This window comes from Cetorhinus maximus, chromosome 24, assembly GCF_964194155.1.
Source record: "Cetorhinus maximus chromosome 24, sCetMax3.hap1.1, whole genome shotgun sequence".
Taxonomy (NCBI): domain Eukaryota; kingdom Metazoa; phylum Chordata; class Chondrichthyes; order Lamniformes; family Cetorhinidae; genus Cetorhinus; species Cetorhinus maximus.
The window spans coordinates 24560666-24585797 of record NC_135902.1 but is presented as its reverse complement, the minus strand read 5'-3'; the positions used below and the strand labels follow the sequence as shown (position 1 = coordinate 24585797).

At 45.4% G+C, this 25132-nt stretch overlaps 1 protein-coding gene across 1 annotated transcript in view; it reads left to right on the top strand.

Annotated features, from left to right (window-relative positions):
• Positions 1-25132, top strand: part of usp43a (ubiquitin specific peptidase 43a) — a 581344-nt gene that overhangs the window by 539175 nt on the left and 17037 nt on the right. The window contains exon 13 of the mRNA XM_078570881.1: positions 511-739. Within this exon, the coding sequence (XP_078427007.1) occupies positions 511-739 (229 nt within the window). The remainder of the gene's footprint in view (positions 1-510; positions 740-25132) is intronic.

The following is a 25132-nucleotide window of genomic DNA, read 5'->3' as shown; positions in this document are numbered from 1 at the left end:
ATGCATGTTACGTGCTGCTTGTTCAGTGGTTTCTTATCTGAAGACTGTACTGTCTGATCGACAAGTGTCTATTAATGTTTTTCTATAACCCTGTGTGAGCTTGTAGGTAATGTAGTTTAGCCACCAATAAAATTCTTATTGTTAAGGGCGTTCAAAAGATATTTTCCCTTCAGTGGTATAAACATTTCACACCGAAAAAGGAAACACAAATAATTACACACCCTGTACTGACTTTCACAAGGTGTGGAGTTAATATTGTTTGCCGAGTTGCCAACACTTATGATTCTGTTGTTTTTTAACAAATGTTTTATTTTGTGGACTCCCTATGAATAAAAGGGCAGGCAAGACCATTTTTATTTCTCCCTGTGAATTGTGAGCATTAAAACAAGAATGAAACTCAATAAACTGAACAAAATTATGCTGACAACGCTTTTTTCATTTTTAGGGATTTTAGCACAGTGTTAGATAAATCGTAGAAAGTTAATGTTGTATAACATTTTAATTTTTCAGATGGGAGAGAGAAGAACCAAGCTTTCTACTCTGGTAAAATTTCCACTAATTGGCCTCGATATGACACCTCATGTAGCCAAAAGAACTCAGAGCACTAAGAACTTTTTATCTCACTGGTCACCATGGCGCCGACCACGTACTCCTTCTGGGAGTAATCACGAAAACTATATGTATGACTTGTATGCTGTGTGCAACCACCATGGGAGCATGCAAGGAGGTCACTATACAGGTAAGTCAGCAGTATCCCTGTACCTTTATGACAGTCAGTGTTGTTGTAAATTCAAGTCCATTTACTTGAATGGATTTTCAAGTAAATCCATTGTTTAGCTGCCCACATTAATTGATATGTTACACTGATACAGAAAAGTCAGAAAATCTTTGATAACCTGGCTGGTGTCTAAAACATGCAAGTATATTTCAATCTTCAATTCTCCTGACTAGGCAACCCTAAATTGCCTCACCCTGCGTTTATCAATTGTAAAGTTTTGTGGCCTTAAAAGGACTGGGCTTAGTACGTTACACTTCTGTCCCTGTAAAGCAGAACATCATCTAATTGACTGTCAACAACCCCACAGAAAATCCATTAATAATGCCCAGCAGCATTGTGTCCATTGTACCTTCTATGTTACTGTGTTCTGTGCCACACTTCATTCAAAGTACTTTTTTTAAGAAAACAGGAAAAATGATTATTTGCAATGCACAAAGAAACAAAAGATATCATATTTACATCAGTCAGAATAACCGTCTCTTCAAATTGTCCTCGTTAAACTTATCTAAAACAAAGAACATGTCTCAAGCATAATCCAAGATTTATAGTGAGCAGTGCCACGAGAGATCTTCATATATGGGCATAGATTTCTTAGAATTCTGTACACTTCTATCTCACACTTTCATACTTCCTTTGTCACTGTTCTTTTATCACAATCGTGACACTGATAATGTAGTCACAACTGGTTGCAGTATGTTTAATAGGTATAATGTCTGTTAAAATAACCATTATATTTACCTTTCAGTGTTCCCAACATTGGAGCAACTATTGCAGCTCTTAAAACTCTGTTCCCCAAACCCTGTTTCCTAATGATATCTAGACAACTTGGCAGCAGTGAATTCATTATGTAATTAATTAAATAATTGCATAGCCTCAAGACACAATTTGGGCTTCAGTGATAATAAGTACATTTACAATTCATGGACTATGTCTTCTAGGGAAGCGGGATAGCCAGCAATTAATTAAATACTTGCAAATCTCCCATGACATTGCTCATGATTAGTCAAAAACTTAATAAGAACTGGGGCATTATGCTACATAGGATTAACAGAAATGCTGATTCATCTGTATTAGAAGTAGCCCTGGAACTGGAGAGCAATGTGAAAAGGACCCAGGATCTGCTAGTAAAAGGAATGGGATCACAGCACCTAGGTTCCCACAACACTGGAGGGAGATCCGAGGAACGCAGAGGCAGATCCTGGGATCCTCCAACGAGGGACCGTGGGATTGCAGGTATTGGGAAGAGCGTCCTCAGCATCATTAGAATTGTTCCAGGATCGGAGAACACTGGGAATGCAGTGCAAGGGGTTTGTAAGCACGGTGGGGGAGTCCCAGGACCTGGGAGTAGAAAGGGAATTTGGTGGCAGGTATCCTGCGATCCACTAGTATTGAGGAAGGAGTTTGTGAGCACTGAGAGGTTTAGAGTCTGTTTTGTCTGGGGTACTTTCTTGGAGCTGGCATTATTGGCAGAGCAGAGTGATGTCTTCTGAGGTGAGAACCAAGGAAGTGGGGCCCAAACTTCGATTGGATCTTTCAAGCCTTCAGGGCTTAACCCGACTCTATCCCCTCAAATTTTATCCCTGCCCAACATTGTGCAAAAAAAAAGTGAAGTAAAGAAGGAAACGTACTAATTAGTTCAATCTGCATTTTTTAAAAAATGTATTTGGTTGTCACGATAAAATGTTTACATTGTGAAACAGGGCAGGCGACCTACTTGATATTGTATGAATATAATGTGTGTCATTTCTATTATTTTTCCACAACACATTGTATCTTATACTCTAACCTTGAAGGTAACATAAGGTAAAATACAAAACGTAGCTGAAACAGGGAGATGTAACCTGCTTTATATGCTTTAGTTTATGTAAAACAGGTCAAATAAACATAGACTTATATCACACGTGCCTGTTTTTGCTAGTTTGATATTGTAGCTGACAGTGACGGCTGACCTCAATGAAACCACCTCTGTGACTGACTGTAAGTAGTTTTAATGACATCTGCTGATTCCTGTGTTAAATTGTAAGGAAAGCGAAATGTACTTGCAGTGTAAATTGCTGGTGTATGCAGAAAATTTACTTGTATTTATCACTTTGTTCGTCTATTTAAAGTAGTGTCTTAGATACAAAAAGGGATATAATACTTCAACTAAAGGCAACATCTTGTCGTATTTACAAGGTAGTTTTATTACCCACCTCTGTTACAGATTTCATTTTGTGATTAGCTGCTCCCAACTGATAGTTCTTAAATTACACTCTCTTTCTTTTTGATGCCGTGGGTCAATAAATTGACTTGTTCTTTCACCCAATTTGACAGAGGCAGCCCTCGGTTTATAATAAAGCACTTTTTGTTTTCAGGTAATTTAGGGCTGAATTTTCCCAGATTTGCACTAAGTGCGGTAGCGGGCGGGCAAAATGGAGTCCTACCTGCCAATGAAAATGGAGAGTTTTCACACCATATCTTCCTGAACCCGCTTCATTATATATTCACTCCCACGAAACACGCTGTTTCCATGGAGGGCGGGCTCTCATTCGCCCACTGTTGCATCATGCCGGCCACCATCTTTAAAAGGCAGTGGCCAGCAAAGCGTTCATCACCACCAACTCACCACCGCTGCCTGGGAGACATGGCCAGCAAAGGCAAAAAGACTGCAGCCCCCGCTTCAACGACTGGTCCCTCGAGCGACTGCTGGGTGCTGTGGAGGCCTGATGGGACTTGCTGTACCCCCGCTCTGGCCGCAAGATGGGTAGCAATGTCACCAGCCTGGCTTGGGAGGCGGTGGCAGTGGTCGTCAGCGCCAACGCCCTTCAGAAGAAGACAGCCACCCAGTGCCGCAAAAGGATGAATGATCTCCTCCATTCCGCCAGGATAAGTCGCTCTTTTACACACACACAAACCCATCACACACCCACAGGGCCCTCACTCACTGCCAGTGCAAGGGCCAGCACCATTCACTCTTTCACACACACCATCATTGTCCTCATCCCATCCATGGGACCACTCACCACCCACACAGGCCAGGCATACTTATTATCTAGCTCGGCAGGCATCCTGATACACTCTCCCCATCTCTATCCATGCAGGACAAACTGGAGCACAACAGGAGGGAAAGGTCGCAGACAGGTGGAGGGATGCCGGAATTCAAATTCTCACAGAATTTGAAAACAGAGCCATCCAGCTGGCCGGCGATGACCGGGACCAGTCCTGGGCTGACGGTGAGGTTGGCAGTGCTCAACCAAGTGAGGATCCAGCAGTCTAACACCCATCAGACAACCATGCTGTGAGTGATGTGTCCTTTCTCACAGGCCACTGCCATGCACTAATTATCTCTCTTTGTTTTCACAGGCACATCTGGGAAGCAGCAGACGGAATCCACAACCCAGAGCCTCCAATCAAGCTCCAAAGAAACCTCTGAAGATGAATCTGAAGGCACCCTCCCTCACAGCGCTCACCCACACCCTCCACCAGCGCAGAGACACACAGCTTGATAGGACCTAGCTTTACAGTAGCCTCGGAATCACAATCTGGTAAGCACATTGCATTTTCTGATCCACAGCAGGTGGAGGCAGGGACTTCCCAGGTCCCCGGCACTCAGAGGACTGCTGGAGGTTGAGAACGTTGCTGAGTCTGAGTCAGATGATGAGTCTCTGGACTCGGTCATGTCACAATTGCTGGAGCTGCAAAGGCAAGCTCGGGAACATCAGGAAGGGATGTCCGCTGCACTCCTCAGATTGCGAGGCACAATGGAGGAGTCCGTCTGCCTTCACTTTGAGGTGATAGCGCCGGCATTGCAATGCACCAAGGTCAACACTGGCAGGATGGCGGCCACCATGGAGACCTTGGTCCTGCACTGCTGCGAGGGCTTAATTCATCGCTGATGCCATAGTTGGCCTTCAACAGTGTGCACACGAGAGGGGTGCTGGTCAGCTCAATCTCACTCCAGCTACCCCTTCCGCTCACGGAGTCAGCCAGGGGCCCTCGGGCACCCATAGGGAGGAGGATCAGCAGGTGTACATTCCGGGGCCATCCACCCAGGTGACTCTGGGAGTGACCGGCCCAACTGACTCCCCTCTTCCTGTGACCTCCGCAGCTCCAGCTCCACAGGCTGAGGAGGGTGCCACTGGCACTTAGCAGGAACCCAAAAGCAGGCCAGGGCCCTCCAAGTCTCGGCCCTCCAGAGGACGCCCACCAAAGATATCACAGGCAGGGCGTCACAGTCAGCAGGCTGCCTCCACCTCCGCTGTGGATGACCAGGGAGCAGCAAGACGTAGCGGCAGCGTTAGGACAGTTAAGGAGAAATAGTTGCACAGCCTGGGCACAGGTGTTGATCACTTGTACATAATGTTCACTATTGTCAATAAACTCCCAAGAATGTCTCCCTGCCTATGGCTCCTTGTTCTGATGAGCAGTGTTCCTGTCACTCAGGTGTGAAACCTTTCCGCAGAATATACAAGGCAAGTGTCTCAATCCAGGGCCTCTCCCCAGTGCTCTGTGCGGCCTTCAGACCACAGTGTTGGCCCAGCCTCTCACTCCCTGGAAACATTACTGATGCCTGCACCTCAGCGGTGCTGGTCATTGCTGCCAGAATATAATGGGCAAGTGCCACAGAGTTCTCTCATTCTCTCTGTGTGCTCTCAGCACCTTTAAGGTGGGGCTGGCCCCCATCACACCAGCATCTGGTGTCGCTATTAGTGTCTGGAATTCGCTGCCAGAGCAGGTGGTGGAAGCAGGTACGATAATGGTGTTTAAGAGGCAGCTTGACAAATACATGAATAGGGTGGGAATAGAGGGATACGGACCCCGCAAGTGCAAAATGTTTTAGTTGACGGGCAATATGATCGGCGCAGGCTTGGAGGGCCAAAGGGCCTGTTCCTGTGCTGTACTTTTCTTTGTTCTTTGTTCATCTGCGACCAGTGATGCTGTGCACCAGCTCCTGAAGGGCTGAGGTGCTGAAGGCGGACACAGCATCAAATGTGTCTAAAGTTTCATGGCTGCGTCTCTGAGATAGCCCTGATCACAGAGCGCAAGCGAGATGCCCTCAGCCAGACAGGAGTCAGACATTCTCAGAGGCTATGTGAAGATCTATGGAGTGTCCTCACTGCATGTTGTCATCACCCTCCTGCAATTGAGCGACTATTAGGGCCTTCACTGCATCTCCATGACAGGAGCATTATCACAGAGAGTATTGGCGCTGAGATAAGCCAGACTGGAGTCAAACGTTCACAACTGTGATGCGAGGGGGCACCTCGTATGTCATCATCAACCTCCACAAATCTGGCAGCTTTGAGAGCCTCCCGAGTGTGCCTGCCTCGTCGAGCCAGTGCCAGAGTCTCATCCCCGTCATCGTCACCACCGAGGACACCCTCACTCTCATCCTTGTCGGTGTCTTCCTCATCGGAGGAGACCTCCAGCTCCTCCATCTGCTCCTCAGCCAGCTCCTCTCCCCGTTGCAGCGCCAGGTTGTAAAGGGTGCAGCAGACGATGACGATTCATGACACCCTCTGCGGACTGTATTGCAGGGCTCCACCAGGCACCGGAACTGCATCTTCAACATCCCAATGATCTGCTCCACCAATTTGCGAGCTGCTGCATGAGCCTCATTATACCGTCGCTCTGCTGCAGTCTGAGGCCGCTGCACAGGTGTCATCGGCTATGGCCTCTGCGGGTAGCCCTTGTCCCCGAGGAGCAAATCCTGCAGCCTCTGTGGACCCTGGAAGACTGCAGGGATCTGTGAGCGACTCAGGATTTAGGCATCGTGCACACTCCTTGGAAACCTTGCGTATACTTGCAGGATGCGTTTCTGGTGGTCACATGCCAGCTGCATGTTCAGCAAGTGGAAGCCTTTGCAGTTGATGAAGTCCACCGAATGTAGCGATGGAGATCTGAACGCCACATGCGTGCAGTCAATCACATCCTGCAGCTGTGGGAATCCTGAGATCAGGGTGAATCCAATGGCCCTTGCATCCTGGCTGTCCCAGTCCCAGGCGAAATGCACAAAGTTGTGTGCCATGGAGAAGATGGCATCTGTGACCACATGGATGCATTTGTGGGTGGCTGATTGTGAAATCCCGCAGAGGTCACCTGTGGAGTCCTGAAAGGAGCCACTGGCATAGAAATTGAGCGTCGTGGTCACTTTCACAGCCACTGGCACTGGATGCCCTCCATGTCCCCTTGGCACCAAGTCCTGCAGTAAGTGACAGATTGTGAGCCACCAGGTCCCGAGACATGCGCAGTCGTCGGCGACACTGGTTCTCAGTCATCTGCAGGAATGGCAGGTGATGTCTATAGACCCTGGGTGTCACTAGGCACTGAGCAGCCACGGCTCGCTGTCACTCCTGGGCAGCGTGTGCGGGAGCCCCAGCAGCTCCTTCTTCATAAGGTTGCCACTCATGCCTTTGCACGGCCAGGACCCTCAGTCACTCCCTCCTCCATCTTCTACGGTCTCTGTAGCCATCAGGCATACAGCTAGATCACCAGGATCCATGATCCTGACGTGGTCCTCCTGCAGCATGAAATAGAGAGAGAGAGAGAGAGAGACGTGGTTATCATGGTTGTACTTAGCACCTTTCCTGGCCCTGTGTGACCGCCCTTTAAGATTCCCGGAGAGTGCTGGTCACCCCTCAGATGGCCAGAGATGAGTGCGCTGCATGGCTGCCCTGTCAATCTATGACATGGGGGACTGGTCCAAATCAGGAACCTGAGATTGCAAGGGGCTGTGAGCACCTCCAGCAGTGACTGCTACATGGCCAGTGTTGGCGAGGAGATTGTACAACCTGTGCAGCCCAACTGCCCTGTGGTCCAGTAAAGTGGTAGCAGACTCGCAGTCTGTGCCGGGGGTGGAAGGGGAGGGGTAAGGTATGGAGCGCTTGGTGGCCCTTTGGTGCCTCCGCGATGCTTGCATGGGTGGGCAGGCTAGGATCCTGACCCCAATCACATCACTGTGGCTGTGTCTGATCTGTCTTATTTGCACAGGCTTGGTCAGTTTATACAGGTGTCCCTAAGGCGTGGCCATTTCCCTCGCTTACCCTGTCTCCCACCTCGATTGCCTGTGCGCGGAGTGCAGCACCAGGGCAGCACTTGCCCCTCCCCCCCTCAGCAGTCACCTCCGAGGCTGGCCAGCACCTGCCCCCAGACACCATCCTCCACCCTCAGCAGTCGCCTCCGGGGCCAGGCATCAGTTTCCCTTCCCCCCACCCCCCGGCGCCCCTGAGGCCTGTAACCAATGGATGAGCTGTGGGGAACGCTGCTGCTCACGCACCTCAGTTCCCCCAAAGTGAAGGCCGCCAAGTACACGTCGCCTGCGTGCTGTAGTGAAACACGTCGGTCAGCTTTCCTGCCAACGTGGACGGACGATATGGCGGGGTTCCCAGAGCCTGGCGGGATGGCCTTTTAATTATATGCTAATATATTACAATTAGCTCCTCGCCAACCAATGGCGGGAAACGCGGCCCACCATTGGCGGGCTGCGCGGAAGATCGTGACCTGCCTTCACGCCATCATGAAGTGGGTCCCGCCATATTTTCCACGCATGCCACTGGACTCGGAAAATTCCGCCTTTGGAATTGTGATCTGTTGAAATTTCCTCAATTGATCCATAATGTTGCACATATTGCTTATTAATTTTGTTCTGGCCATCTTCCCCCTTTTCGTCTTTGCTTCATGTGACATTATTGAAATAAGCCTTCCTGTTGCACTAATTAGCAACACCTTATACAGTGGTTGTCTAACTTCTCCAATTCATTTAGCTGAAAGCAACAGGCAGTTTCAATTAGTTATTTAGCTCATTTTATAAATGCCAGGGTTGTTCACAGGAGAATGGGAACGATGATTGTAGATTAATAGTAATGTGGCAACATCACTGGATGCTGATTAGGGAATTCATCTGAACAGTGATAATACAATGTGTTGGACACTGTTCTTGAACCTCTGGACTCAATGTATCAGTGTAGGGTGATGAAGCTTGCTTTCTGTTGCACTTGGAGATTGCCAACTAAGGTGAGATGGGATGGATAGAAATCCAGTTATCAACATGTTGCACACAGCAAATCACAGCACAAAATCATCTTGTGTAAGATATGACTATTATTAAAAAAAATTGAACATGAGTTCACAATGGAGTTTAGAAATTCAAGGCTGAAGAACAGATGTGTTATGTATCTGGTCTTCCATTTACAGAAGTCATTTTTTCATGAAAATAACTGAGTCCCTTTTTAATATAGCCAATGCAAGTAATTTATTGATTACACAATAAATCTGAGCATTTAGTATATTATCGTACAATCTGCTGCTTAAACTAAACTGAAGTTTAGCATATGGGTGATCACAACTTCACTGAAATCTTAAGTTAAAACAAATCAGAACACAAATTTGAACAGTTCCTTGGACATTTCATAAAATACTAAAACTTCACAAATTCATATTGAGCTAATAATAGTAGAGTTATAATAAAAACAGGAAATGACTTTACCAGATAACTTATAGAAGAAGCTGTTGTTTACGTGCTGCCCGATTTGATCTGCACCCAACAAACCACACCTCATTTTAACTTTTTTTCAAACTATGTAGCGTCTTGAAGCATTCTTAACCAGGGTATTTTTAACTTCACTCTGCAATGATGTAAAAGGGAGCAAATATCAGTCGGGAATCGTGGTAAATTGCATATGTAAGAATTTTTAACTTTTATACTTGAGAAGGCAATAGCACAATACATAACAACTCCTGCATAGTGGCTCCACAAAAACTGTGATTGTGACCTTGATACTCTTTCTCTTCTTACCCTCCTCAGCCTCTCCTACATTTATTAACACAGTTAATCGTATCATCCTCCTTCAAAGCTTCTCCTCCATTTTCCAGCATAGAGTCACTGCCATTTCTTGGTTCCACTCCTACCAACCGTCAAAGGCAGAACATCTCCAGCAATGATATTGGAGGCCCCCAAGAACAATCCTTGGCTCCTTCTTTTCCTCACCTGCATGCTACCCAATGGTGACATCATCTGAAGATATTCAATCAATTTCCATATGTATTGTGAAGACACCCAGCTTCTACCTTTCCACCAATACTCTTGATAAGACCATAAGACACAGGAGCAGAAGTAGGCCATTCAGCCCATCGAGTCTGCTCTGCCATTCAATGAGATCGTGGCTGATCTGAAAACCCCCACCTCCGCTTTCCTGCCTTTTCCCCATAACCCTTGATTCCCTCACTGATTAAAAATCTCTCTATCTCAGACAAAATATACCTAACATCCCAGCCGCTAGAGCAAAGAATTCCACAGATTCACTACCCTCTGAGAGAAGAAATTCCTCCTTACCTCTGTCTTAAAGGAGCACCCCCTTACTCTGAGATTATGCCCTCTGGTCCCAAATTTTCCCACAAGGGGAAACAACCTCTCAGCATCTACCCTGTCAAGCCCCCTAAGAATCTTATATGTTTCAATAAGGTCGCCTCTCATTCTTCTAAACTCCAATGAGTACAGGCCCAACCTACTCAACCTATCCACGTAAGTAAATCTCTCACTAACCGGGATCAACCTAGTGAACCTTCTCTGGACTGCCTCCAATGCCCGCACATCCTTCCTTAGATAAGGGGACCAAAACTGTTCACAGTATTCTAGGCGTGGTCTAACTAGTGCCTTGTAAAGTTTTAGCAAGACCATCCTATTTTTATACTCCATTGCCTTTGAAATAAAGGCCAACATTCTATTTGCCTGACCTAATATCTGCTGAACTTGTATGCTAGCTTTTTGTGATTCATGCACGAGGACCCCCAAATCCCTCTGTGCTGCAGTTTTCTGCAGTCTTTCTCCATTTAAATAATATTCAGCTCCTCTATTCTTCCTGCCAAAGTGCATAACCTCACACTTTCCCACATTATATTCCATCTGCCACGTTTTTGCCCACTCACTTAACCTGTCTATATATCTCTGTAGACTCTGTGTGTCATCCTCACCACTTGCCTTCCCACCTATTTTTGTGTCATCTGCAAACTTGGCGATAGTACATTCACTTCCCTCATCTAAATCATTAATATATATTGCAAATAATTGTGGCCCCAGTACTGATCCCTGTGGCACTCCACTAGTTACAGGCTGCCATCCCAACTCTCTGTCATCTATTAGTTAGCCAATCCTCTATCCATGCTACTTTACTACCCCCAACACCATGGGCTCTTATCTTATTAAGTAGCCTTACGTGCAATACCTTATCGAACGCCTTTTAGAAATCCAAATATATTACATCTACTGGTTCCCTTTTATCTATCCTGCTTGTTACCTCCTCAAAGAATTCTAATAAATTTGTCAGGCATGATTCTCCCTTCATGAAGCCATGCTGACTCTGATTATATTATACATTTCTAAATGCTCTGCTGTTACATCCTTTATAATAGACTCTAACGTTTTCCCAATGACAGATGTTAAGCTAACTGGCCTATAGTCACCTGTTTTTGTCTGTCTCCCTTTTTGAATAAGAATGTTACATTGGCAGTTTTCCAGTCCTCTGGGACTTTTCCAGAATCTAAGGATTCTTGGGAGATTAATACCAGTGCCTTCAGTATTTGTATAGCTACTTCCTTTAATATCCAGGATGCAACCCATCAGGCCCAGGGGACTTATCGGCCTTTAGCCCCATTAGTTTCCCGAGTACTTTTTCATTAGTGATAGTTATTGTATTTATTTCCTCTCCCCCATCTTTTGCCCCTTGATTATTTAGTATTTTTGGAATGCTATTAGTGTCTTCTGCCGTGAAGACTGAACCAAAGTATTTATTCAACTCCTCTGCCATTTCCTGGTCCCCCAATATTATTTCCCCAGTCTCATTCTCTAAGGGGCCTATGTTCACTTTGGCCCCTCCCTTCCTTTTTATATATTTAAAGAAGCTCTTATTACGTTTATGCTACTACTTTTATATTATTTGCTAGTTTACACTCAAAGTTTATTTTCACCCTCTTTATTTTTTTTGGTCATCTTTTGTTGGTTTTTAAAACTTGTCCAACCCTCTGGCTTACCATTAATCTTTGGGCACATTGTATGTTTTTTCTTTCAATTTGATACTATGCTTAACTTCCTTAGTTAACCATGGTTGGTTTATCCCCTTCCTTAAATCCTTCTTCCTCACTGGGGTATATCTTTGTTGTGAGTCATGAACTATTTTCTTAAACGTCTGTCATTGTTCATCAACTGTCTTTCCTGCTAAACTCCTTTCCTAGTCCACTCCAGCCAACTCTGCCCTCATTCCTTTGTAATTACCCTTTTTTAAGTTTAGCATAGTTGTTTCCAACTTAAGGTTCTCACTCTCAAACTGAATGCTAAATTCTACCATGTTATGGTCACTGTTTCCTAGGGGATCTTTTACTCTGAGATCATTTATTAAACGTGCCTCATTCCACATTACCATATCCAAAATAGCCTGGCTGGATCCACAACATATGGTTTTAGGAAACTGTCCCGAATACGCCCTATGAACTCTTGCTCATGGCTACTTCTGCCAATTTGATTTTCCCAATCTACACGAAGATTAAAGTCACCCATGATTAATGTACTGCCTTTTTTTACATGCTTTCATTATCTCCTGATTTATTCTCTGTCCTACAGAATAGCTGCTGTCAGGGGGTCTATAGACTTCTCCCACCAGTATCACTTGTACCACTACCTCTGTGTTCTCAGATTGTTTGTCTGACATCCTATCCTGGATGAGCTACAATTTGCTCTAAAATGAATGTCTACAAAATGGATGAAATCACACAAGATACCTGGGATAGCCCTGGAGATAGAATCCAACATAACTATACCAGTGTTTCTAGTGGCATCATTGGTTCCAATGGTGGTGGTTTCCTCTGGGTTTTCAGACTGCCTGTGAATTTGGAATGTAACTTTGAATGCTCTGCATAGACTGACATTATCAGAGTTCTGTTGGGGGTGAATTTGATTTAGAAGCTCTTGGAGGGCTTATAAAGAGCAATGTAAAGATTAGGGAGTAATTCCCTTCCCTGAGTCATGAGCTTACAACTGACAAGCTGTGTTTTTTTAACAGTAATTTGGCAATGCCGGGTAAAACAAGTTTACATCAATTCTGGTAGCAGGATTAAATCATGCTTTGTAGCCTACAAAATATAATTTTTACGAATTATAGAAAAGGAGAAATATTTATTTGGTGTTGCTGTGAGACAGCAGCTATCTAGGGATATTTTACAAGATATTAACACATTGTTATGGCTGTTGGACATTATAAGATTGTTGATGTTTTAAACTGTCTCCTTTAATTCAAGGTAAAATGAAGTAATTAAGAGAGGGGGGGTGTGACATCATACTAATTCTACGCAGTGACAGGCTCGTGTGATCTGGTTGCCAAGGGGACAAAGGCCCAGGTCAAGCCCAATTGAAAGTTAGGTGCAAGGTTTAACACCTGAAGACAAAGGGAGAGGCAGCTTGCCTTCCTGCTGCCAGACTCTCAGATCCAGACCAAAGGAGTTGAGAAAAGAAAACCCACAATGGGTGTTGCTATGCCAAGCAGAAGAAAAGGACTGCCTTTGGGTTAACCATCCAGCCAAGGGTTGATAAGGACAGAACCCATGTTCGAGGAGACAAGGATTGTAAAAAGTTAGAAATCACGGGCAGAATCTTCTGATAGAGCAAGGTTGTTGGCGGCAGGACAGGATGTGCGTGACACTTCCACTCGGGTGCGATGTGGCTGGCCACATGTGATCACAATGCGGACAGCCAATTACCTAAGTATGGGCAAGGAGCACAGCCAGTCATGCAGCAGGGCAGGCAAGAGCTCGATGCCCCGATGTTACCTCACAGAGTCGAAGGTGCAGGCACCATATTTATGGAGCACCCAGACAGACATTTGTTCCCTGCAAGCCTGGAACATCACCCTGGCTCTCTGAGTGGACACCTATAGCAAAATCCTATCCTTTCCCTCCGTGGATGGACTCAACTGATAACTTGCTATTCAGGAGTGACGCCTCAGAGAAGACCAGTGGCCCCATGGTTCAGCGGTTCCTCATTGCAGATTCTCCTCCGGCCACCTAGGAAAGGCGGGAGGTCCTGTTTCCCAGGGATGGCAGAAGGAGGCCCTCCCATCTGACCAAGGAGGCCTGGACAGAGGTTGCAGAGTGGGTTAGTGCCCATGGGGCCCATCCCAGAATCTGGATGCAGTGCCAAAAGAAGATGAACAACCTGCTACGCTCCACCAGGGTAAGTGGCACCAAGTAGTTACTGGAAAATAACACTCAAGGTCGTGAAACAGTGTGTGAGTGCTCAAGGAATTTGGGTTGCAGGACTCACTATCAAATGGAACATGTGGACTAAATGTGTGGGAGCCACTTCAAGCTGTGAATATTGTACCAGTTGCAGGACAGTGTCAAACATACTGAGGAGGGCTCAGGAGCTGTCATTGACACACATGCTCATAAAGTGATTGTGCACTCACTGGGATGACACTCACTTATACTGTCTGTCTGCAGGAGAAAACTGCTCATAACAGGAGGGTGTGCAATAAGGCTGGAGGAGGTGCCAAGACATAAGAATCCTGACCCCAGCTGAGGTGGAGGCTGCAGAACATGCCGACGAAGACATTAGCCAAGCTTGCGCTGATGGAGAGTCATCCAATGAGGATGCCACCAGTCTGCTGTTGACAAATGGGCATACAGGAATAATGCCTGAAACATTGTTGAGAAAAGGGATTGTGCATCTCAATCTCTGACATCGCTGCAGGAGTTCCTCAAGGTAGTGTCCAGGGCCCAACTATCTTCAACTGCTTCATCAATGACCTTCCTTCCATTATATGGTCAAAAGTGGAGATGTTCGCTGATGATTGCACAATGTTCACCATTTGTGACTCCTCAGATACTAAAAAAGCCCGCGTGCATATGCAGCAAGACCTGGGCAACATTCAAGTTTGGGCTGATAAGTGGCAAGTAACATGCACGCCACACAAGTGCCAGGCAATGACCATCTCCAACAAGAGAAAATCTATTTCCCCTTGACATTCAATGGCATTACCATCACTGAATCCCCACCTGTCAACATCCTGGGGGTTACCATTGACCAGAAACTGAACTGGCCTAGCCATGTAAATACTGTGACTACAAGAGCAGGTCAGAGGCTGGGAATTCTGCAGCGAGTAACTCACCTCCTGACTCCTCAAAGCCTGTCCACCATCTACAAGGCACAAGTCAGGGGTGTGATGAATACTCCCCACTTGCCTGGATGAGTGCAGCTCTGGACACCATTCAGGACAAAGAAGCCCACTGGATTGGCACCACCTTCAACATTCACTCCCCTCTACCAACTGACCACCCGATCCCTGATCGACTTCTCTCCCCCCGCCCCACTGACCACCCAACCTCCCCAATGACCACTTGACCCCTTCCACCTGACCCCCCCCCCCCCCCTCCCCCCACAATCCTACCCACTTACCTTCTCCCTGGCTTCTGAAAGTGGCTGTACTTTTAAACTTACTTGCTTTACAGCAGATAGTTCTGTACAAAAGGGGGGCATGCAGCCCTCGACAGAAGGCGTCAGGAGTGTGCTGCCCTACGCAGTTCTCGCCCAGCCTGAGTCGGGTGGTCGGGCGAGAAAGGATCTCCTGGATTTCACGGCAGGAAACTAGGAGCGGAGTGGCAATCGGACTCTGCCACTCCTCGGAAATTCAGGCCGACACCTTAGTTTCATCCCGCCATTACGAAGCTGATTTTTGGCCTCTCACGTATTCACCAGAAGGAATGTCAAGGCAGGGAGTCCATTTGATTATGCTCAGAGGATTCAGTGAAGAGGATTTGGTCTAAAAAGACACATTTTCATTTGGTGAAGCAGGGAGAAGAGATCCTGTTGGAACACCAAGAGGAGTTGGACTTTAAACTTAAGACTACATGTCCACGGAGAGTGTGGTATAATGTATAAACACAGTGTGGGGTTTTCCGTTAAGAGGTTAAAGAGGGGGGTTACCTGTTAGTTGCCTACTAAGTAATGTTCAGTCAATGTTTGTTTTTGTTTCTGACAGTAAAAGCCTTAAAGAATGAAATCCTGTCACGTGATCCTTTGAGTGGGTCACTGGGAACTCAAATCTTTTTTTTAAAGTTATCTGTCTCTACAGGGGTCATAACAAATTGGGGGCTCCAGCAGGATACAAACCCAGAGGCTGGAAACAAGCATGCTGGAATTTGCCAGAGTTCAAACAAGATTTCACAGTTACTTCTGCTATATTCATTAAAAAGTTAACATGACTGCATTTAATGCTCAAGCATTTCTGGAGATAAATAACCTAAACATGCCTGGCATCAGTTAAGAAAAGTTGACTTGAAGGCAGTGGCAGAGAAATTAGGAGTAGATTTAAAAATAGGGACTAAAAAAGCAGAGATTGATGAAGTATTTGCTCAAACACCTGAACCTTTAAGAGGAAAAAGGGGATCCTGATAGCAGTCAGGTTGAGTTGGCTAGAATTCAGTTACAAATGAAGCAACTTGAATTGCAAAGAAATAAGGCAAAAAATTGAATTTGAGAAAGAGAGAGAGTTGAGAAAAGTTGAAACCGAGAGTGGAGAAAAAGAAGAAGAGGAGAAAGAAAGGGAAATGGAAAAGCCTGAAATAGAAATCCTAAGAGAAAGGGAAACCTTGAATTCCAGAGGAAAAAGGAAGTGAGGGAATTTGATCTTGACAAAGAAAAGCTTAGATTATGTGAACAGTGGAGGGAGGGCGTAAGAAAACTTGATGGTGACTAAAATCTAGCTCCTGGTTTTAATTCGGTGAGGAAGGAATAAAAGCAGGAAGTGCTGGGAAAGTTCAGCAACTGCGTTCCAAAGAAGAGTCATATTGGACTCGAAATATTAACTCTGTTTCTCTCTCCACAGATGCTGCCAGACCTGCTGGGCTTTTCCAACACTTTCTGTTTTTATCTCAGATTTCCAGCAGCCGTATTTCTTGTATTTTTGCTTTTAGTTCAGTGAGGAAGGAGTTGAAACAAAAAGGAGTCTTGTTGTTTGAGAAAATTACAACAAGACTCCAATGGCTGGGAGAAAGTTGGACAATTTTATTACAAAGCTTTTTCATGGAGAAGGTGTTAGAAGTGTACTCATTCCTTTTGGATATACATTATAGTAATTATGATACAGTGAAAACTGTTCTTCTCAATGCCTGAGAGTTAGTTCCAAAAGTTTACAAGCAATAGTTTAGAAATCTAAGGAAGAAACAGAATCAGACTTCTGTGGAATTTGCTAGGAGAAAAAAAATGATATTTGATAGGTGTTATAGGTCTATGAAGATTGAAAAACATTTTGAAAACCTAATGGAAGAATTTAAAAATAGTGTCCCTTTGGAAATAATGTCCCACCTAGAAGACCATAAAGTTTCTATGATAAGAGCAGCTGCCATAATGGCTAATGATTAGGAATTGTCTCATAAGCATGTGAGTAGCAGTAGGCCTTTTGTTTGCAAACTCACAAAGAAAGTGAAGGGATAAGATATTTGATAATAAAAAAGACTTTATGGAAGATATTTATGATTCAAGGAAACTAACATTTTGCTTTTGTCATAAGAAAGGACATGCCAGTGTGGATTGTTGGAAATTAAAAGGGAAGGCTGTAGTATTTATGGGATTCTATATCATGTCTTCAGGATATGTTGTACCAGTAGGTGAAGCTTGTGACAAACTGGTAGCTTCAAAGGTGTTCACTTTTGGAAAAGATGAGATCATAGACAATCATATAAGTTTAGTGTTGATGGTTGAAGTGACCCCATTTTTGTCTAGTAAAGCTGGCAAGCAAATTAATATTTGTGATGTTTGTGTTTAATGTTTATGCTTTTTTGTAAAAGGACATTTTAGTTAAACAGAATTGTTATATAAAACCTGCCAGTAGGGTGTGCTAAGTCCCGGAGATATTGCCCTCTGGAGAATGGAGAATAAGGAATAAAGGAACCTTCTGTTTTTCATACAGGAAATTGGAGTTCAGAAGCAGATAGCTGTGTGTGTATTCTTAATTATTAAGATGTGACAAAACACTTCAAATGGCGACAAGGATGGGATCATCTTTATTAGGGGCTTTGGAGGCTTTTGATCCAGCTACTATGGACTTTGTAGTTTATGTCAAGCAAATGGAACAGTTTTTCATTGTGAATAAGATTGAAGAGGAAAAGCAGGCCTCAGTGTTTCCTACAGTCTTCAGAATGAAAATTTCACTTTACTGAGAAATCTCATTGCTCCTGACAAGTCAGCAGATAAAAGCTTTAAAGAGCTTGTGGACGCTTTGAAAAAGCACTTCAATCCCAGATCAGCAATTATTGCCAAGAGATTCAAGTTTCACTGAAGAGAACAGCATGTCAGTGAATCAGCTTCCCAGTTCCTGGCTGTGTTGAGGAAATTAGCAGAACATTGTGACTTTAAAGATTACCTGGAAGAAGTGTTGCATGATCGGCTTGGTTTGTGGACTAAGAAATTAAAGAATTCAACGCAGATTGTTAGCGGAGCAAGAGTTGACACTGAAGAAAGCGTTCAAGATTGCTCAAGGCATAGAAATGGCAGAAAAATAAGCTGGAGATTTAAAAGTGCGTTCCAACTGTGCCGAAGTTAAAATAGTGAAATCAGGGAATACTCATTTTCAAACATGTTACTGCCGTAATGGAATAGGGCATAATGCAGAAGCCTGTAAGTGGAAAACCGTTGATTGTCACTACTGTGGGGGGGGAAAATAGGACATGTACAGCATGCGTATAGATCAAAGGCTGATCACAGTAAAGCAGCACCACCAAGAAAAGGGCATCACGAGGAGCACACAGACAAGTCAAGCTTGAAAACAAACAGGCAGTTTAAAAAGGCGTACTACTTGGAAACAAAATACAAAGATAATGCGAGTCCAGACAAGGCAGAAAATGAAACTTACAGCAACAATGAGGAAGAGCAACCGTATTGCATTCAGTCTGATCTGAAACTAGCTGAAGGACTAAAAGTTCACATTGCCTTAAATGGTAAAATGGTTGAAGTGGGGGTTGACACTGGAGCATCAGTTTCTATTGCTTCAGAGAAGACGTGGGAGAAAATTTTCAAGAAATTCTCTTTTGGAGAAAACCCTCCTCCAGCTGAGCAGCTACACTGTGAATATACTTGGAAAAATGTCCGTTCAAGCTAAATATGGAGATCAAATAGCAAAGTTGCCATTTATCTGTGTGAAAGGGGATTGTCCATCGCTTATGGGCTAAAAGAAATTCGGCTGGACTGGAATAAAATAAATAAAGTGCATTGCAATCCCATGTTTCAGTCCTTGTTAGACAAGCATACTGATGTCTTCAAAGAAGGCCTTGGAGTTATCAAAGACATTGAAGCCAAACTTGCTGAGAAAGCCAAAGCTTTTCCAAGGAATCAAAGGTTATCAGGGTTAGATGGGAATGTGGAAATCAAAACACAAGATGATCAGCCATGATCTTATTAAATGACGGAGCAAGCTTGAGGGGCCGAATGGTCTACTCCTGTTTCTATTTCTTATGTTCTTAAGGTTCTTCAAACCACATTCAGTTACGTCCTCAATGCGACAGAAAATCGAGCAGGAACTAGAACAACTTGAAAACTTTCAGATAATTGAGAAAGTTGATTATGCAGAGTGGGCAGCTCCAATAGTCCCAGTAGTGAAGGATGACGGGTCTATCAGAATACTTGGTGACTATAAAATCACCATAAATCCTTTCCTGGAAGTGCATCAGTACTGAAAATTGAGGACCTATTTGCTGCTCTGAATGGAGGTGGATAATTCACAAAGCTTGACCTATCACAGGCATTTTTGCAAATGCAGCTGAGTGAAGATTCCAGGAAGCATACATCAGCACACACAGAGGTCTATATCAATATAAATGACTACCATTCGGAATCGTGTCATCACCAGCCTAATTCCAGCAGGCCGTGGACAAAATACTGCAGGGCCTACCTCGTGTAATCTGCTTCCAAGACGACATGATCATCACCAGGAAAAACCTCCCAACTCATTTAGAGAACCTAGGCAGGGACTAGACTGGAAAAATACGACATCTGCTGTAAGAAATCCAAATGCTCAGCCCTGAAGCTCTCCGTGGAGTACTTGGGACATGTGATTGACGAAACTGGCCACTCAACCTCACCCAGAAAGGTGGAGGCAGTGGTGAATGCACCACAGCCCAAAAATGTTAAGGAGCTTCATTCGTTTTTGTGCTTGTGAATTACTGCAGCAAGTTCATTTCCAAGGCAGCACCACTGAATAATCTGCTGAAGAAGAATGCAAAATGGGATTGGTCACAAGCCTGTCAGAAAAGTTTCAAGGAACTCAAGCAAGAGCTTACTTCTGCTAAAGTCCTGGCACATTTCAATGAAAAGTTACCTGCTTGTGATGCATTTGGATATGGTGTTGGAGCTGTCATCTCCCACACATTTCCTGATGGCAGTGAGAGGCCCATTGCATACGCCTCACACACATTGTCCAAGGCAGAACAAAATTATGCCTAAATTGAGAAGGAAGCTCTTAGACTAACCTATGGAGTCAAGAAGTTCCACCAATATTTGTATGGGCGTAAATTCACGTTAATTACAGACCACAAGCCTTTGAACTGGTTGCTTAGCCTGAAGTCACAAACCCTGATACTTGCCGCTGCATGCCTCAAAGGTGGGCACTGATCTTATCTGCTTATCAGTACGAAATTACATTTTGCTTGACTGAGAATCAGGGAAATGAGGACGCACTTTCCAGACTTCCGTTACACCACAGCTCCACAACCCGAAGTGAATTCACTGCTTTCAAAGTGAACCAGATAGACATGTTAACTGTTAAAATGGATCAAATTTGACTTGAAACGCAAAGGGATGCTGTGCTGTCCAAAGTTTACCTGTACACACAGAAGGGTTGGTGTGTACCTCAAGAAGTGACTGCTGAGCTGAAACCTTACTACATGCGTAGGCTTGAGCTGACTCTGCAAGACAGTTGTTTGTTATGGGGAATCAGAGTTGTTCTTCCTTCAAAATTCCAAACACGAGTGTTAGAAGAACTTCACTCAGTCACATGGGAATCATCAAAATGAAAGCATTAGCTCGTCTACATATATGGTGGCCACACCTGGATAAAGACATCGAAGGCATGGTCAGTGATTGCCTTCCATGCCAAGAAATGAAGTCTTCTCCTGCACCTGCCCCATTACATCCGTGGGCTTGGCCTCATGTGGACTTTGCCAGACCACGTCTCGCTCATACGTTCCTGATTGTGGTGGATGCCCGCACAAAGAGGCCTCATGTTATTCCCATGAAATCGACTATTTCAGCAAAGACCATTGATGCTCTCCGGAATGTGGTCAGTACTTTTGGATTGCCAGAGCAGGTTGTGTCTGACAATGGCACACACTTCACATCATGTGAATTTCAAACATTCCTGAAAAACAACGGGATCGCGCAGATTCTGATCTCGCCTTACCACCCATCCTCAAATGGTGAAGCTTTGTCCAGACATTCAAAACGGCCATATTGAAGGGGAGGATGCAAACAGATTGGAAGTTGAAGCTGATGAATTTTTGATGATGTATTGTAACACTCCACATTCAACAACAGGCGTATCTCCTGGTGAGCTGATGTTTGGGAGACGACTGCGTACTAGAATGAATTTGCTGTGGCTGGATTTGAAAGTAAAGGTTAGTTCAAGGCAACTTGTTCAGAAAAGGTCACATGACACAAGTATACTAGCTAGTGAGTTTAATCTGGATCAGTCTGTTTGGGTCTAAAATTACTGAGGGACACCAAAGTGACTCCTGGGACGAATCATCAAGCGTCGAGGACCACTGACCTATGATGTTGAATCTTCCTGTGGAATCTGGAAGAGACACACTGACTGGATGAGAGAAGTCAAACCCAAGGAACCAAATTTCCAGGTATCTCCAGTCACAGTGGAAGATTTCTGGGAAACTTCGGCTTCAGTGGGTGAAACCTGACTTGATTCAACTGACAAACCTGTAGCTGCAACTGCTGAACCTGAACAGAAACAAGTGGAACAGCAGAACCTTCCATTTCTAAGCAAACAAACTGAGATAAGCCAACATTCCTGTCTAGACCAAAGCAAATCTGCAAACCGCCTGACCGATTTGTTCCTGCCTAAAGAGGGAGGAGAGGTGATGTTTGTGTTTAATGTTTATGCTTTTTTGTAAAAAGGACATTTTAGTTAAAAAGAATTGTTATATGAAACCTGCCAGCAGGGTGTGCTAAGTCCTGGATATATTGCCCTCTGATGGGGAATAAGGAATAAAGGAACCTTCTGTTTGTCATACAGGAAGTTGGAGTTCAGAATTGGATAGCTGTGTGTGTGTATTCTTCATTGTTAAGAAGTGACAAAACACTTCAATATTCTTGGAGGCATGGGATCAGTTCAATTGCAGGTGTTGGGAATTTCCTTCCAGAAAATTTGCTGTATAAAAATGTGTTGATACAAGGTATCATGGTTGTTTGTCTATTCCATTGTATAGAGCTAATTTAAAATGTGGCTTAATTTCTGGTGTTGTAATTGTATCTTAGATTATTAAAGTAGTAACCTTCAACTAATAACCCAGGAAGGTCTTCAATCTCTGAGAATATTACACTATACAAATTGAATAATTCTGGGGAGAAAACACACCCAGGTCTTATCCCCTCTTTTAATCATCACAAAATCACTTAGACCGTTCTCAACCTATACAGCTGCAGTTGGTTCCCAGTAAAGATTTCTTATATTCTAACATCTTTGCCATCAAGGTCAAAAGACTCTAACATGCTCATCAGTTCTTCGTGTTTCACGTTATCACCTTAATACAATCAATAAAATACATCTTTTTTTCATATCTATGGCTCTTCCTGATAGCATGTGTAATATAATAAAAAGCGGGTAGAATCATCCCAGATTTGCACTAAGTGCGGTAGCGAGCGAGTAAAATGTTTTACCCAGCTGCAATGGCAGCTTCTCATGCTGTATCATCCCAAACCCACCCCATTAATTCTGCATTCCCCAGGAAACACACCATTTCCATTCGCCCGCCACACCTTCACCTCACCGCGCCATCACGCTGGGCGCCATATTTAAAGTCCAGCCGTGCACACACCTCTGTGCTTCCAGCGCATGACTGCTGCACAGAAGACATGGCCCTGAAAGGCAAGAAGACTTGCAACCCCCAGGTTCAATGACACATCCCTCAAGTGCCTTTTGGAAGCAGAGGAGGCTTGCCATGATGTCCACTACTCCCACTCCGGCCGCAGGATGGGCAGCAACATCACCAATCCGGCTTAGGAGGCAGTGGCAGCAGTGGTCAGTGCCAACGCTCTGCAAAAGAGGACAGCCATCCAGTGCCGCAAGAGGGTGAATGATCTCCTCCTTTCCGCCAAGGTAAGTCACTCTTCTCAACACTCTGAACTCACACATTCACAAATCCATCACACATCCACAGGGATCTCTCACACTGCCAGTTCAAGGGACATCACTCTCTCATACTCACCTTCATTGTCCTCATCCTGCCCATGGGACCAGGCATACTTATCATCTGGCCTGGTAGGCGCCCTGCTTACACTGTTTCCATCTCTATTCATGCAGGACAAACTGCCACACAACAGGAGGGAGAGGTTGCAGACTGGTGGAGGAATGCCCGAAATCAAGGTCATCATGGATATTGAAAACAGAGCCATCCAGCTGGCCAGCGTCGATCTGGACCATTGCTGTACTGACAGTGAGATCGGTGGTAGTACATCCATCAGATAACCATCCTGTGAGTGATGTATCCTGTTTCACAGGCCACTGCCATGCACTAATTATCTCTCCTTGCTTTCACAGGCACATCTGGGAAACAGCCAAGAGAGCCCATGACCCAGGGCCCCCAATCAAACCCCGAGGGAAGCTCAGAAGAGGAACCCAATGAAACTCTACCTGAAATCCCGTCACAGTGCTCACCCACACCCTTGACCAGCACAGAGACACGCACTTTAGTGGGACCGAGCTTAACAGTAGCCTCGGGATCACAATCTGGTGAGCACAAGACACTTATTGATCCACAGCAGGCGGCAGCAGGGACTTCCCTGGTGTCCGGCACTCGGAGGACTGCTGGAGGCTCAAAATATGCTGAGTCCGAGTCAGATGGCGAGCCTCTGGACTCAGTCATGTCACGGTTGCTGGAGCTGCAAAGGCAAGCACAGGAACATCAGGAAGGGATGTCCGCTGCACTCCTCGGTGCCAATGCACCAAGGTCAACACTGGCAGGATGGTGGCCATAGAGACCTTGGTCCAGGACGTCACTCCACTGCTGCACGGGCTGAACTCCATCATCGACACCATAGTTGGCCTCCAATAATACGTACGTGAGAGGGGACAGCCCGATCTCACTCCAGCTGCCCCTTCTTAAGGAGTCAGCCAGGGGCCCTTGGGCACCCGTAGGGAGGAGGATCGGCAGGTGCACCCTCCCTGAGGCCATCCGAGGTGACACTGGTTCTTGGTCATCTGCAGGAATGAAAGGCGGCATCTATGGACCCTGCGTCTACCTAGGTGCTGACCAACGATGGCTCGCTGTGGCTCTTCAGCTGTGTGTGCATGAGCCCCAGCCGCCCCTTCTTCTTGAAGTTGCTGCTTCTTCCTCTGCATAGCCAAGCGCCTCAGTCGCTCTCTTCTTCGTCATATCCGCGCTCTGTACGTCACGAGGCATACAGCTAGTTCACCAGGCTCCATAATCCTGATGTTGTACACCCGCAGGATGAAAGGGAGAGATGTGTGGGTTAACTTGGGTATACCAAGAACCTCTCTTGGTTAAGTCTGAAGGTGCCTTAACGCATCCCAGAGAGTGCTTGGATGGCCAGAGTTTAGTGCACTGCAAGGCTGCCCGAAACCCCAACCACCTCCGCCCTACTCCACCTGACCGACTGGCAACAGCTTTGCTCATTGGACTGCAGGAGGTGCCTCCAACTGGAGCAACTTGAGCTCCGGGTTTTGGAGCTTGAGCGGCATCTGGGGGCACTACGGTGCATTCACGAGGCTGAGAGGTTTGTGGGTAGCATGTTTCAGGACGTGGTCACCCCGCAGCTTAAGGAAGTGCAGGCAGAGAGGGAATGGGTGACCGCCAGACAGAAGGTGACCAGGCAGGTAGTGAGGGAATCCCCTCCGAGTGCACCTCACTCACAAACCATTTTTCGCCCTTGGAAAACGGTGAGAGTGACGGTTCCTCTGTGGAGGTCAACCAGAGCCAAGGCCATGGCACTGTGGGTGGCTCAGCTGCTCCGGTGGGGAGGAAGAAGTGTGGAAGGGCAATAGTGGGAGGGGATTTGTTAGTGAGGGGCGTAGACAGGTGCTTCTGCAGCTGTAGACATGACTCCAGGATGGTGTGTTGCCTCCAGGTTCCAGGGTCAAGGATGTTACG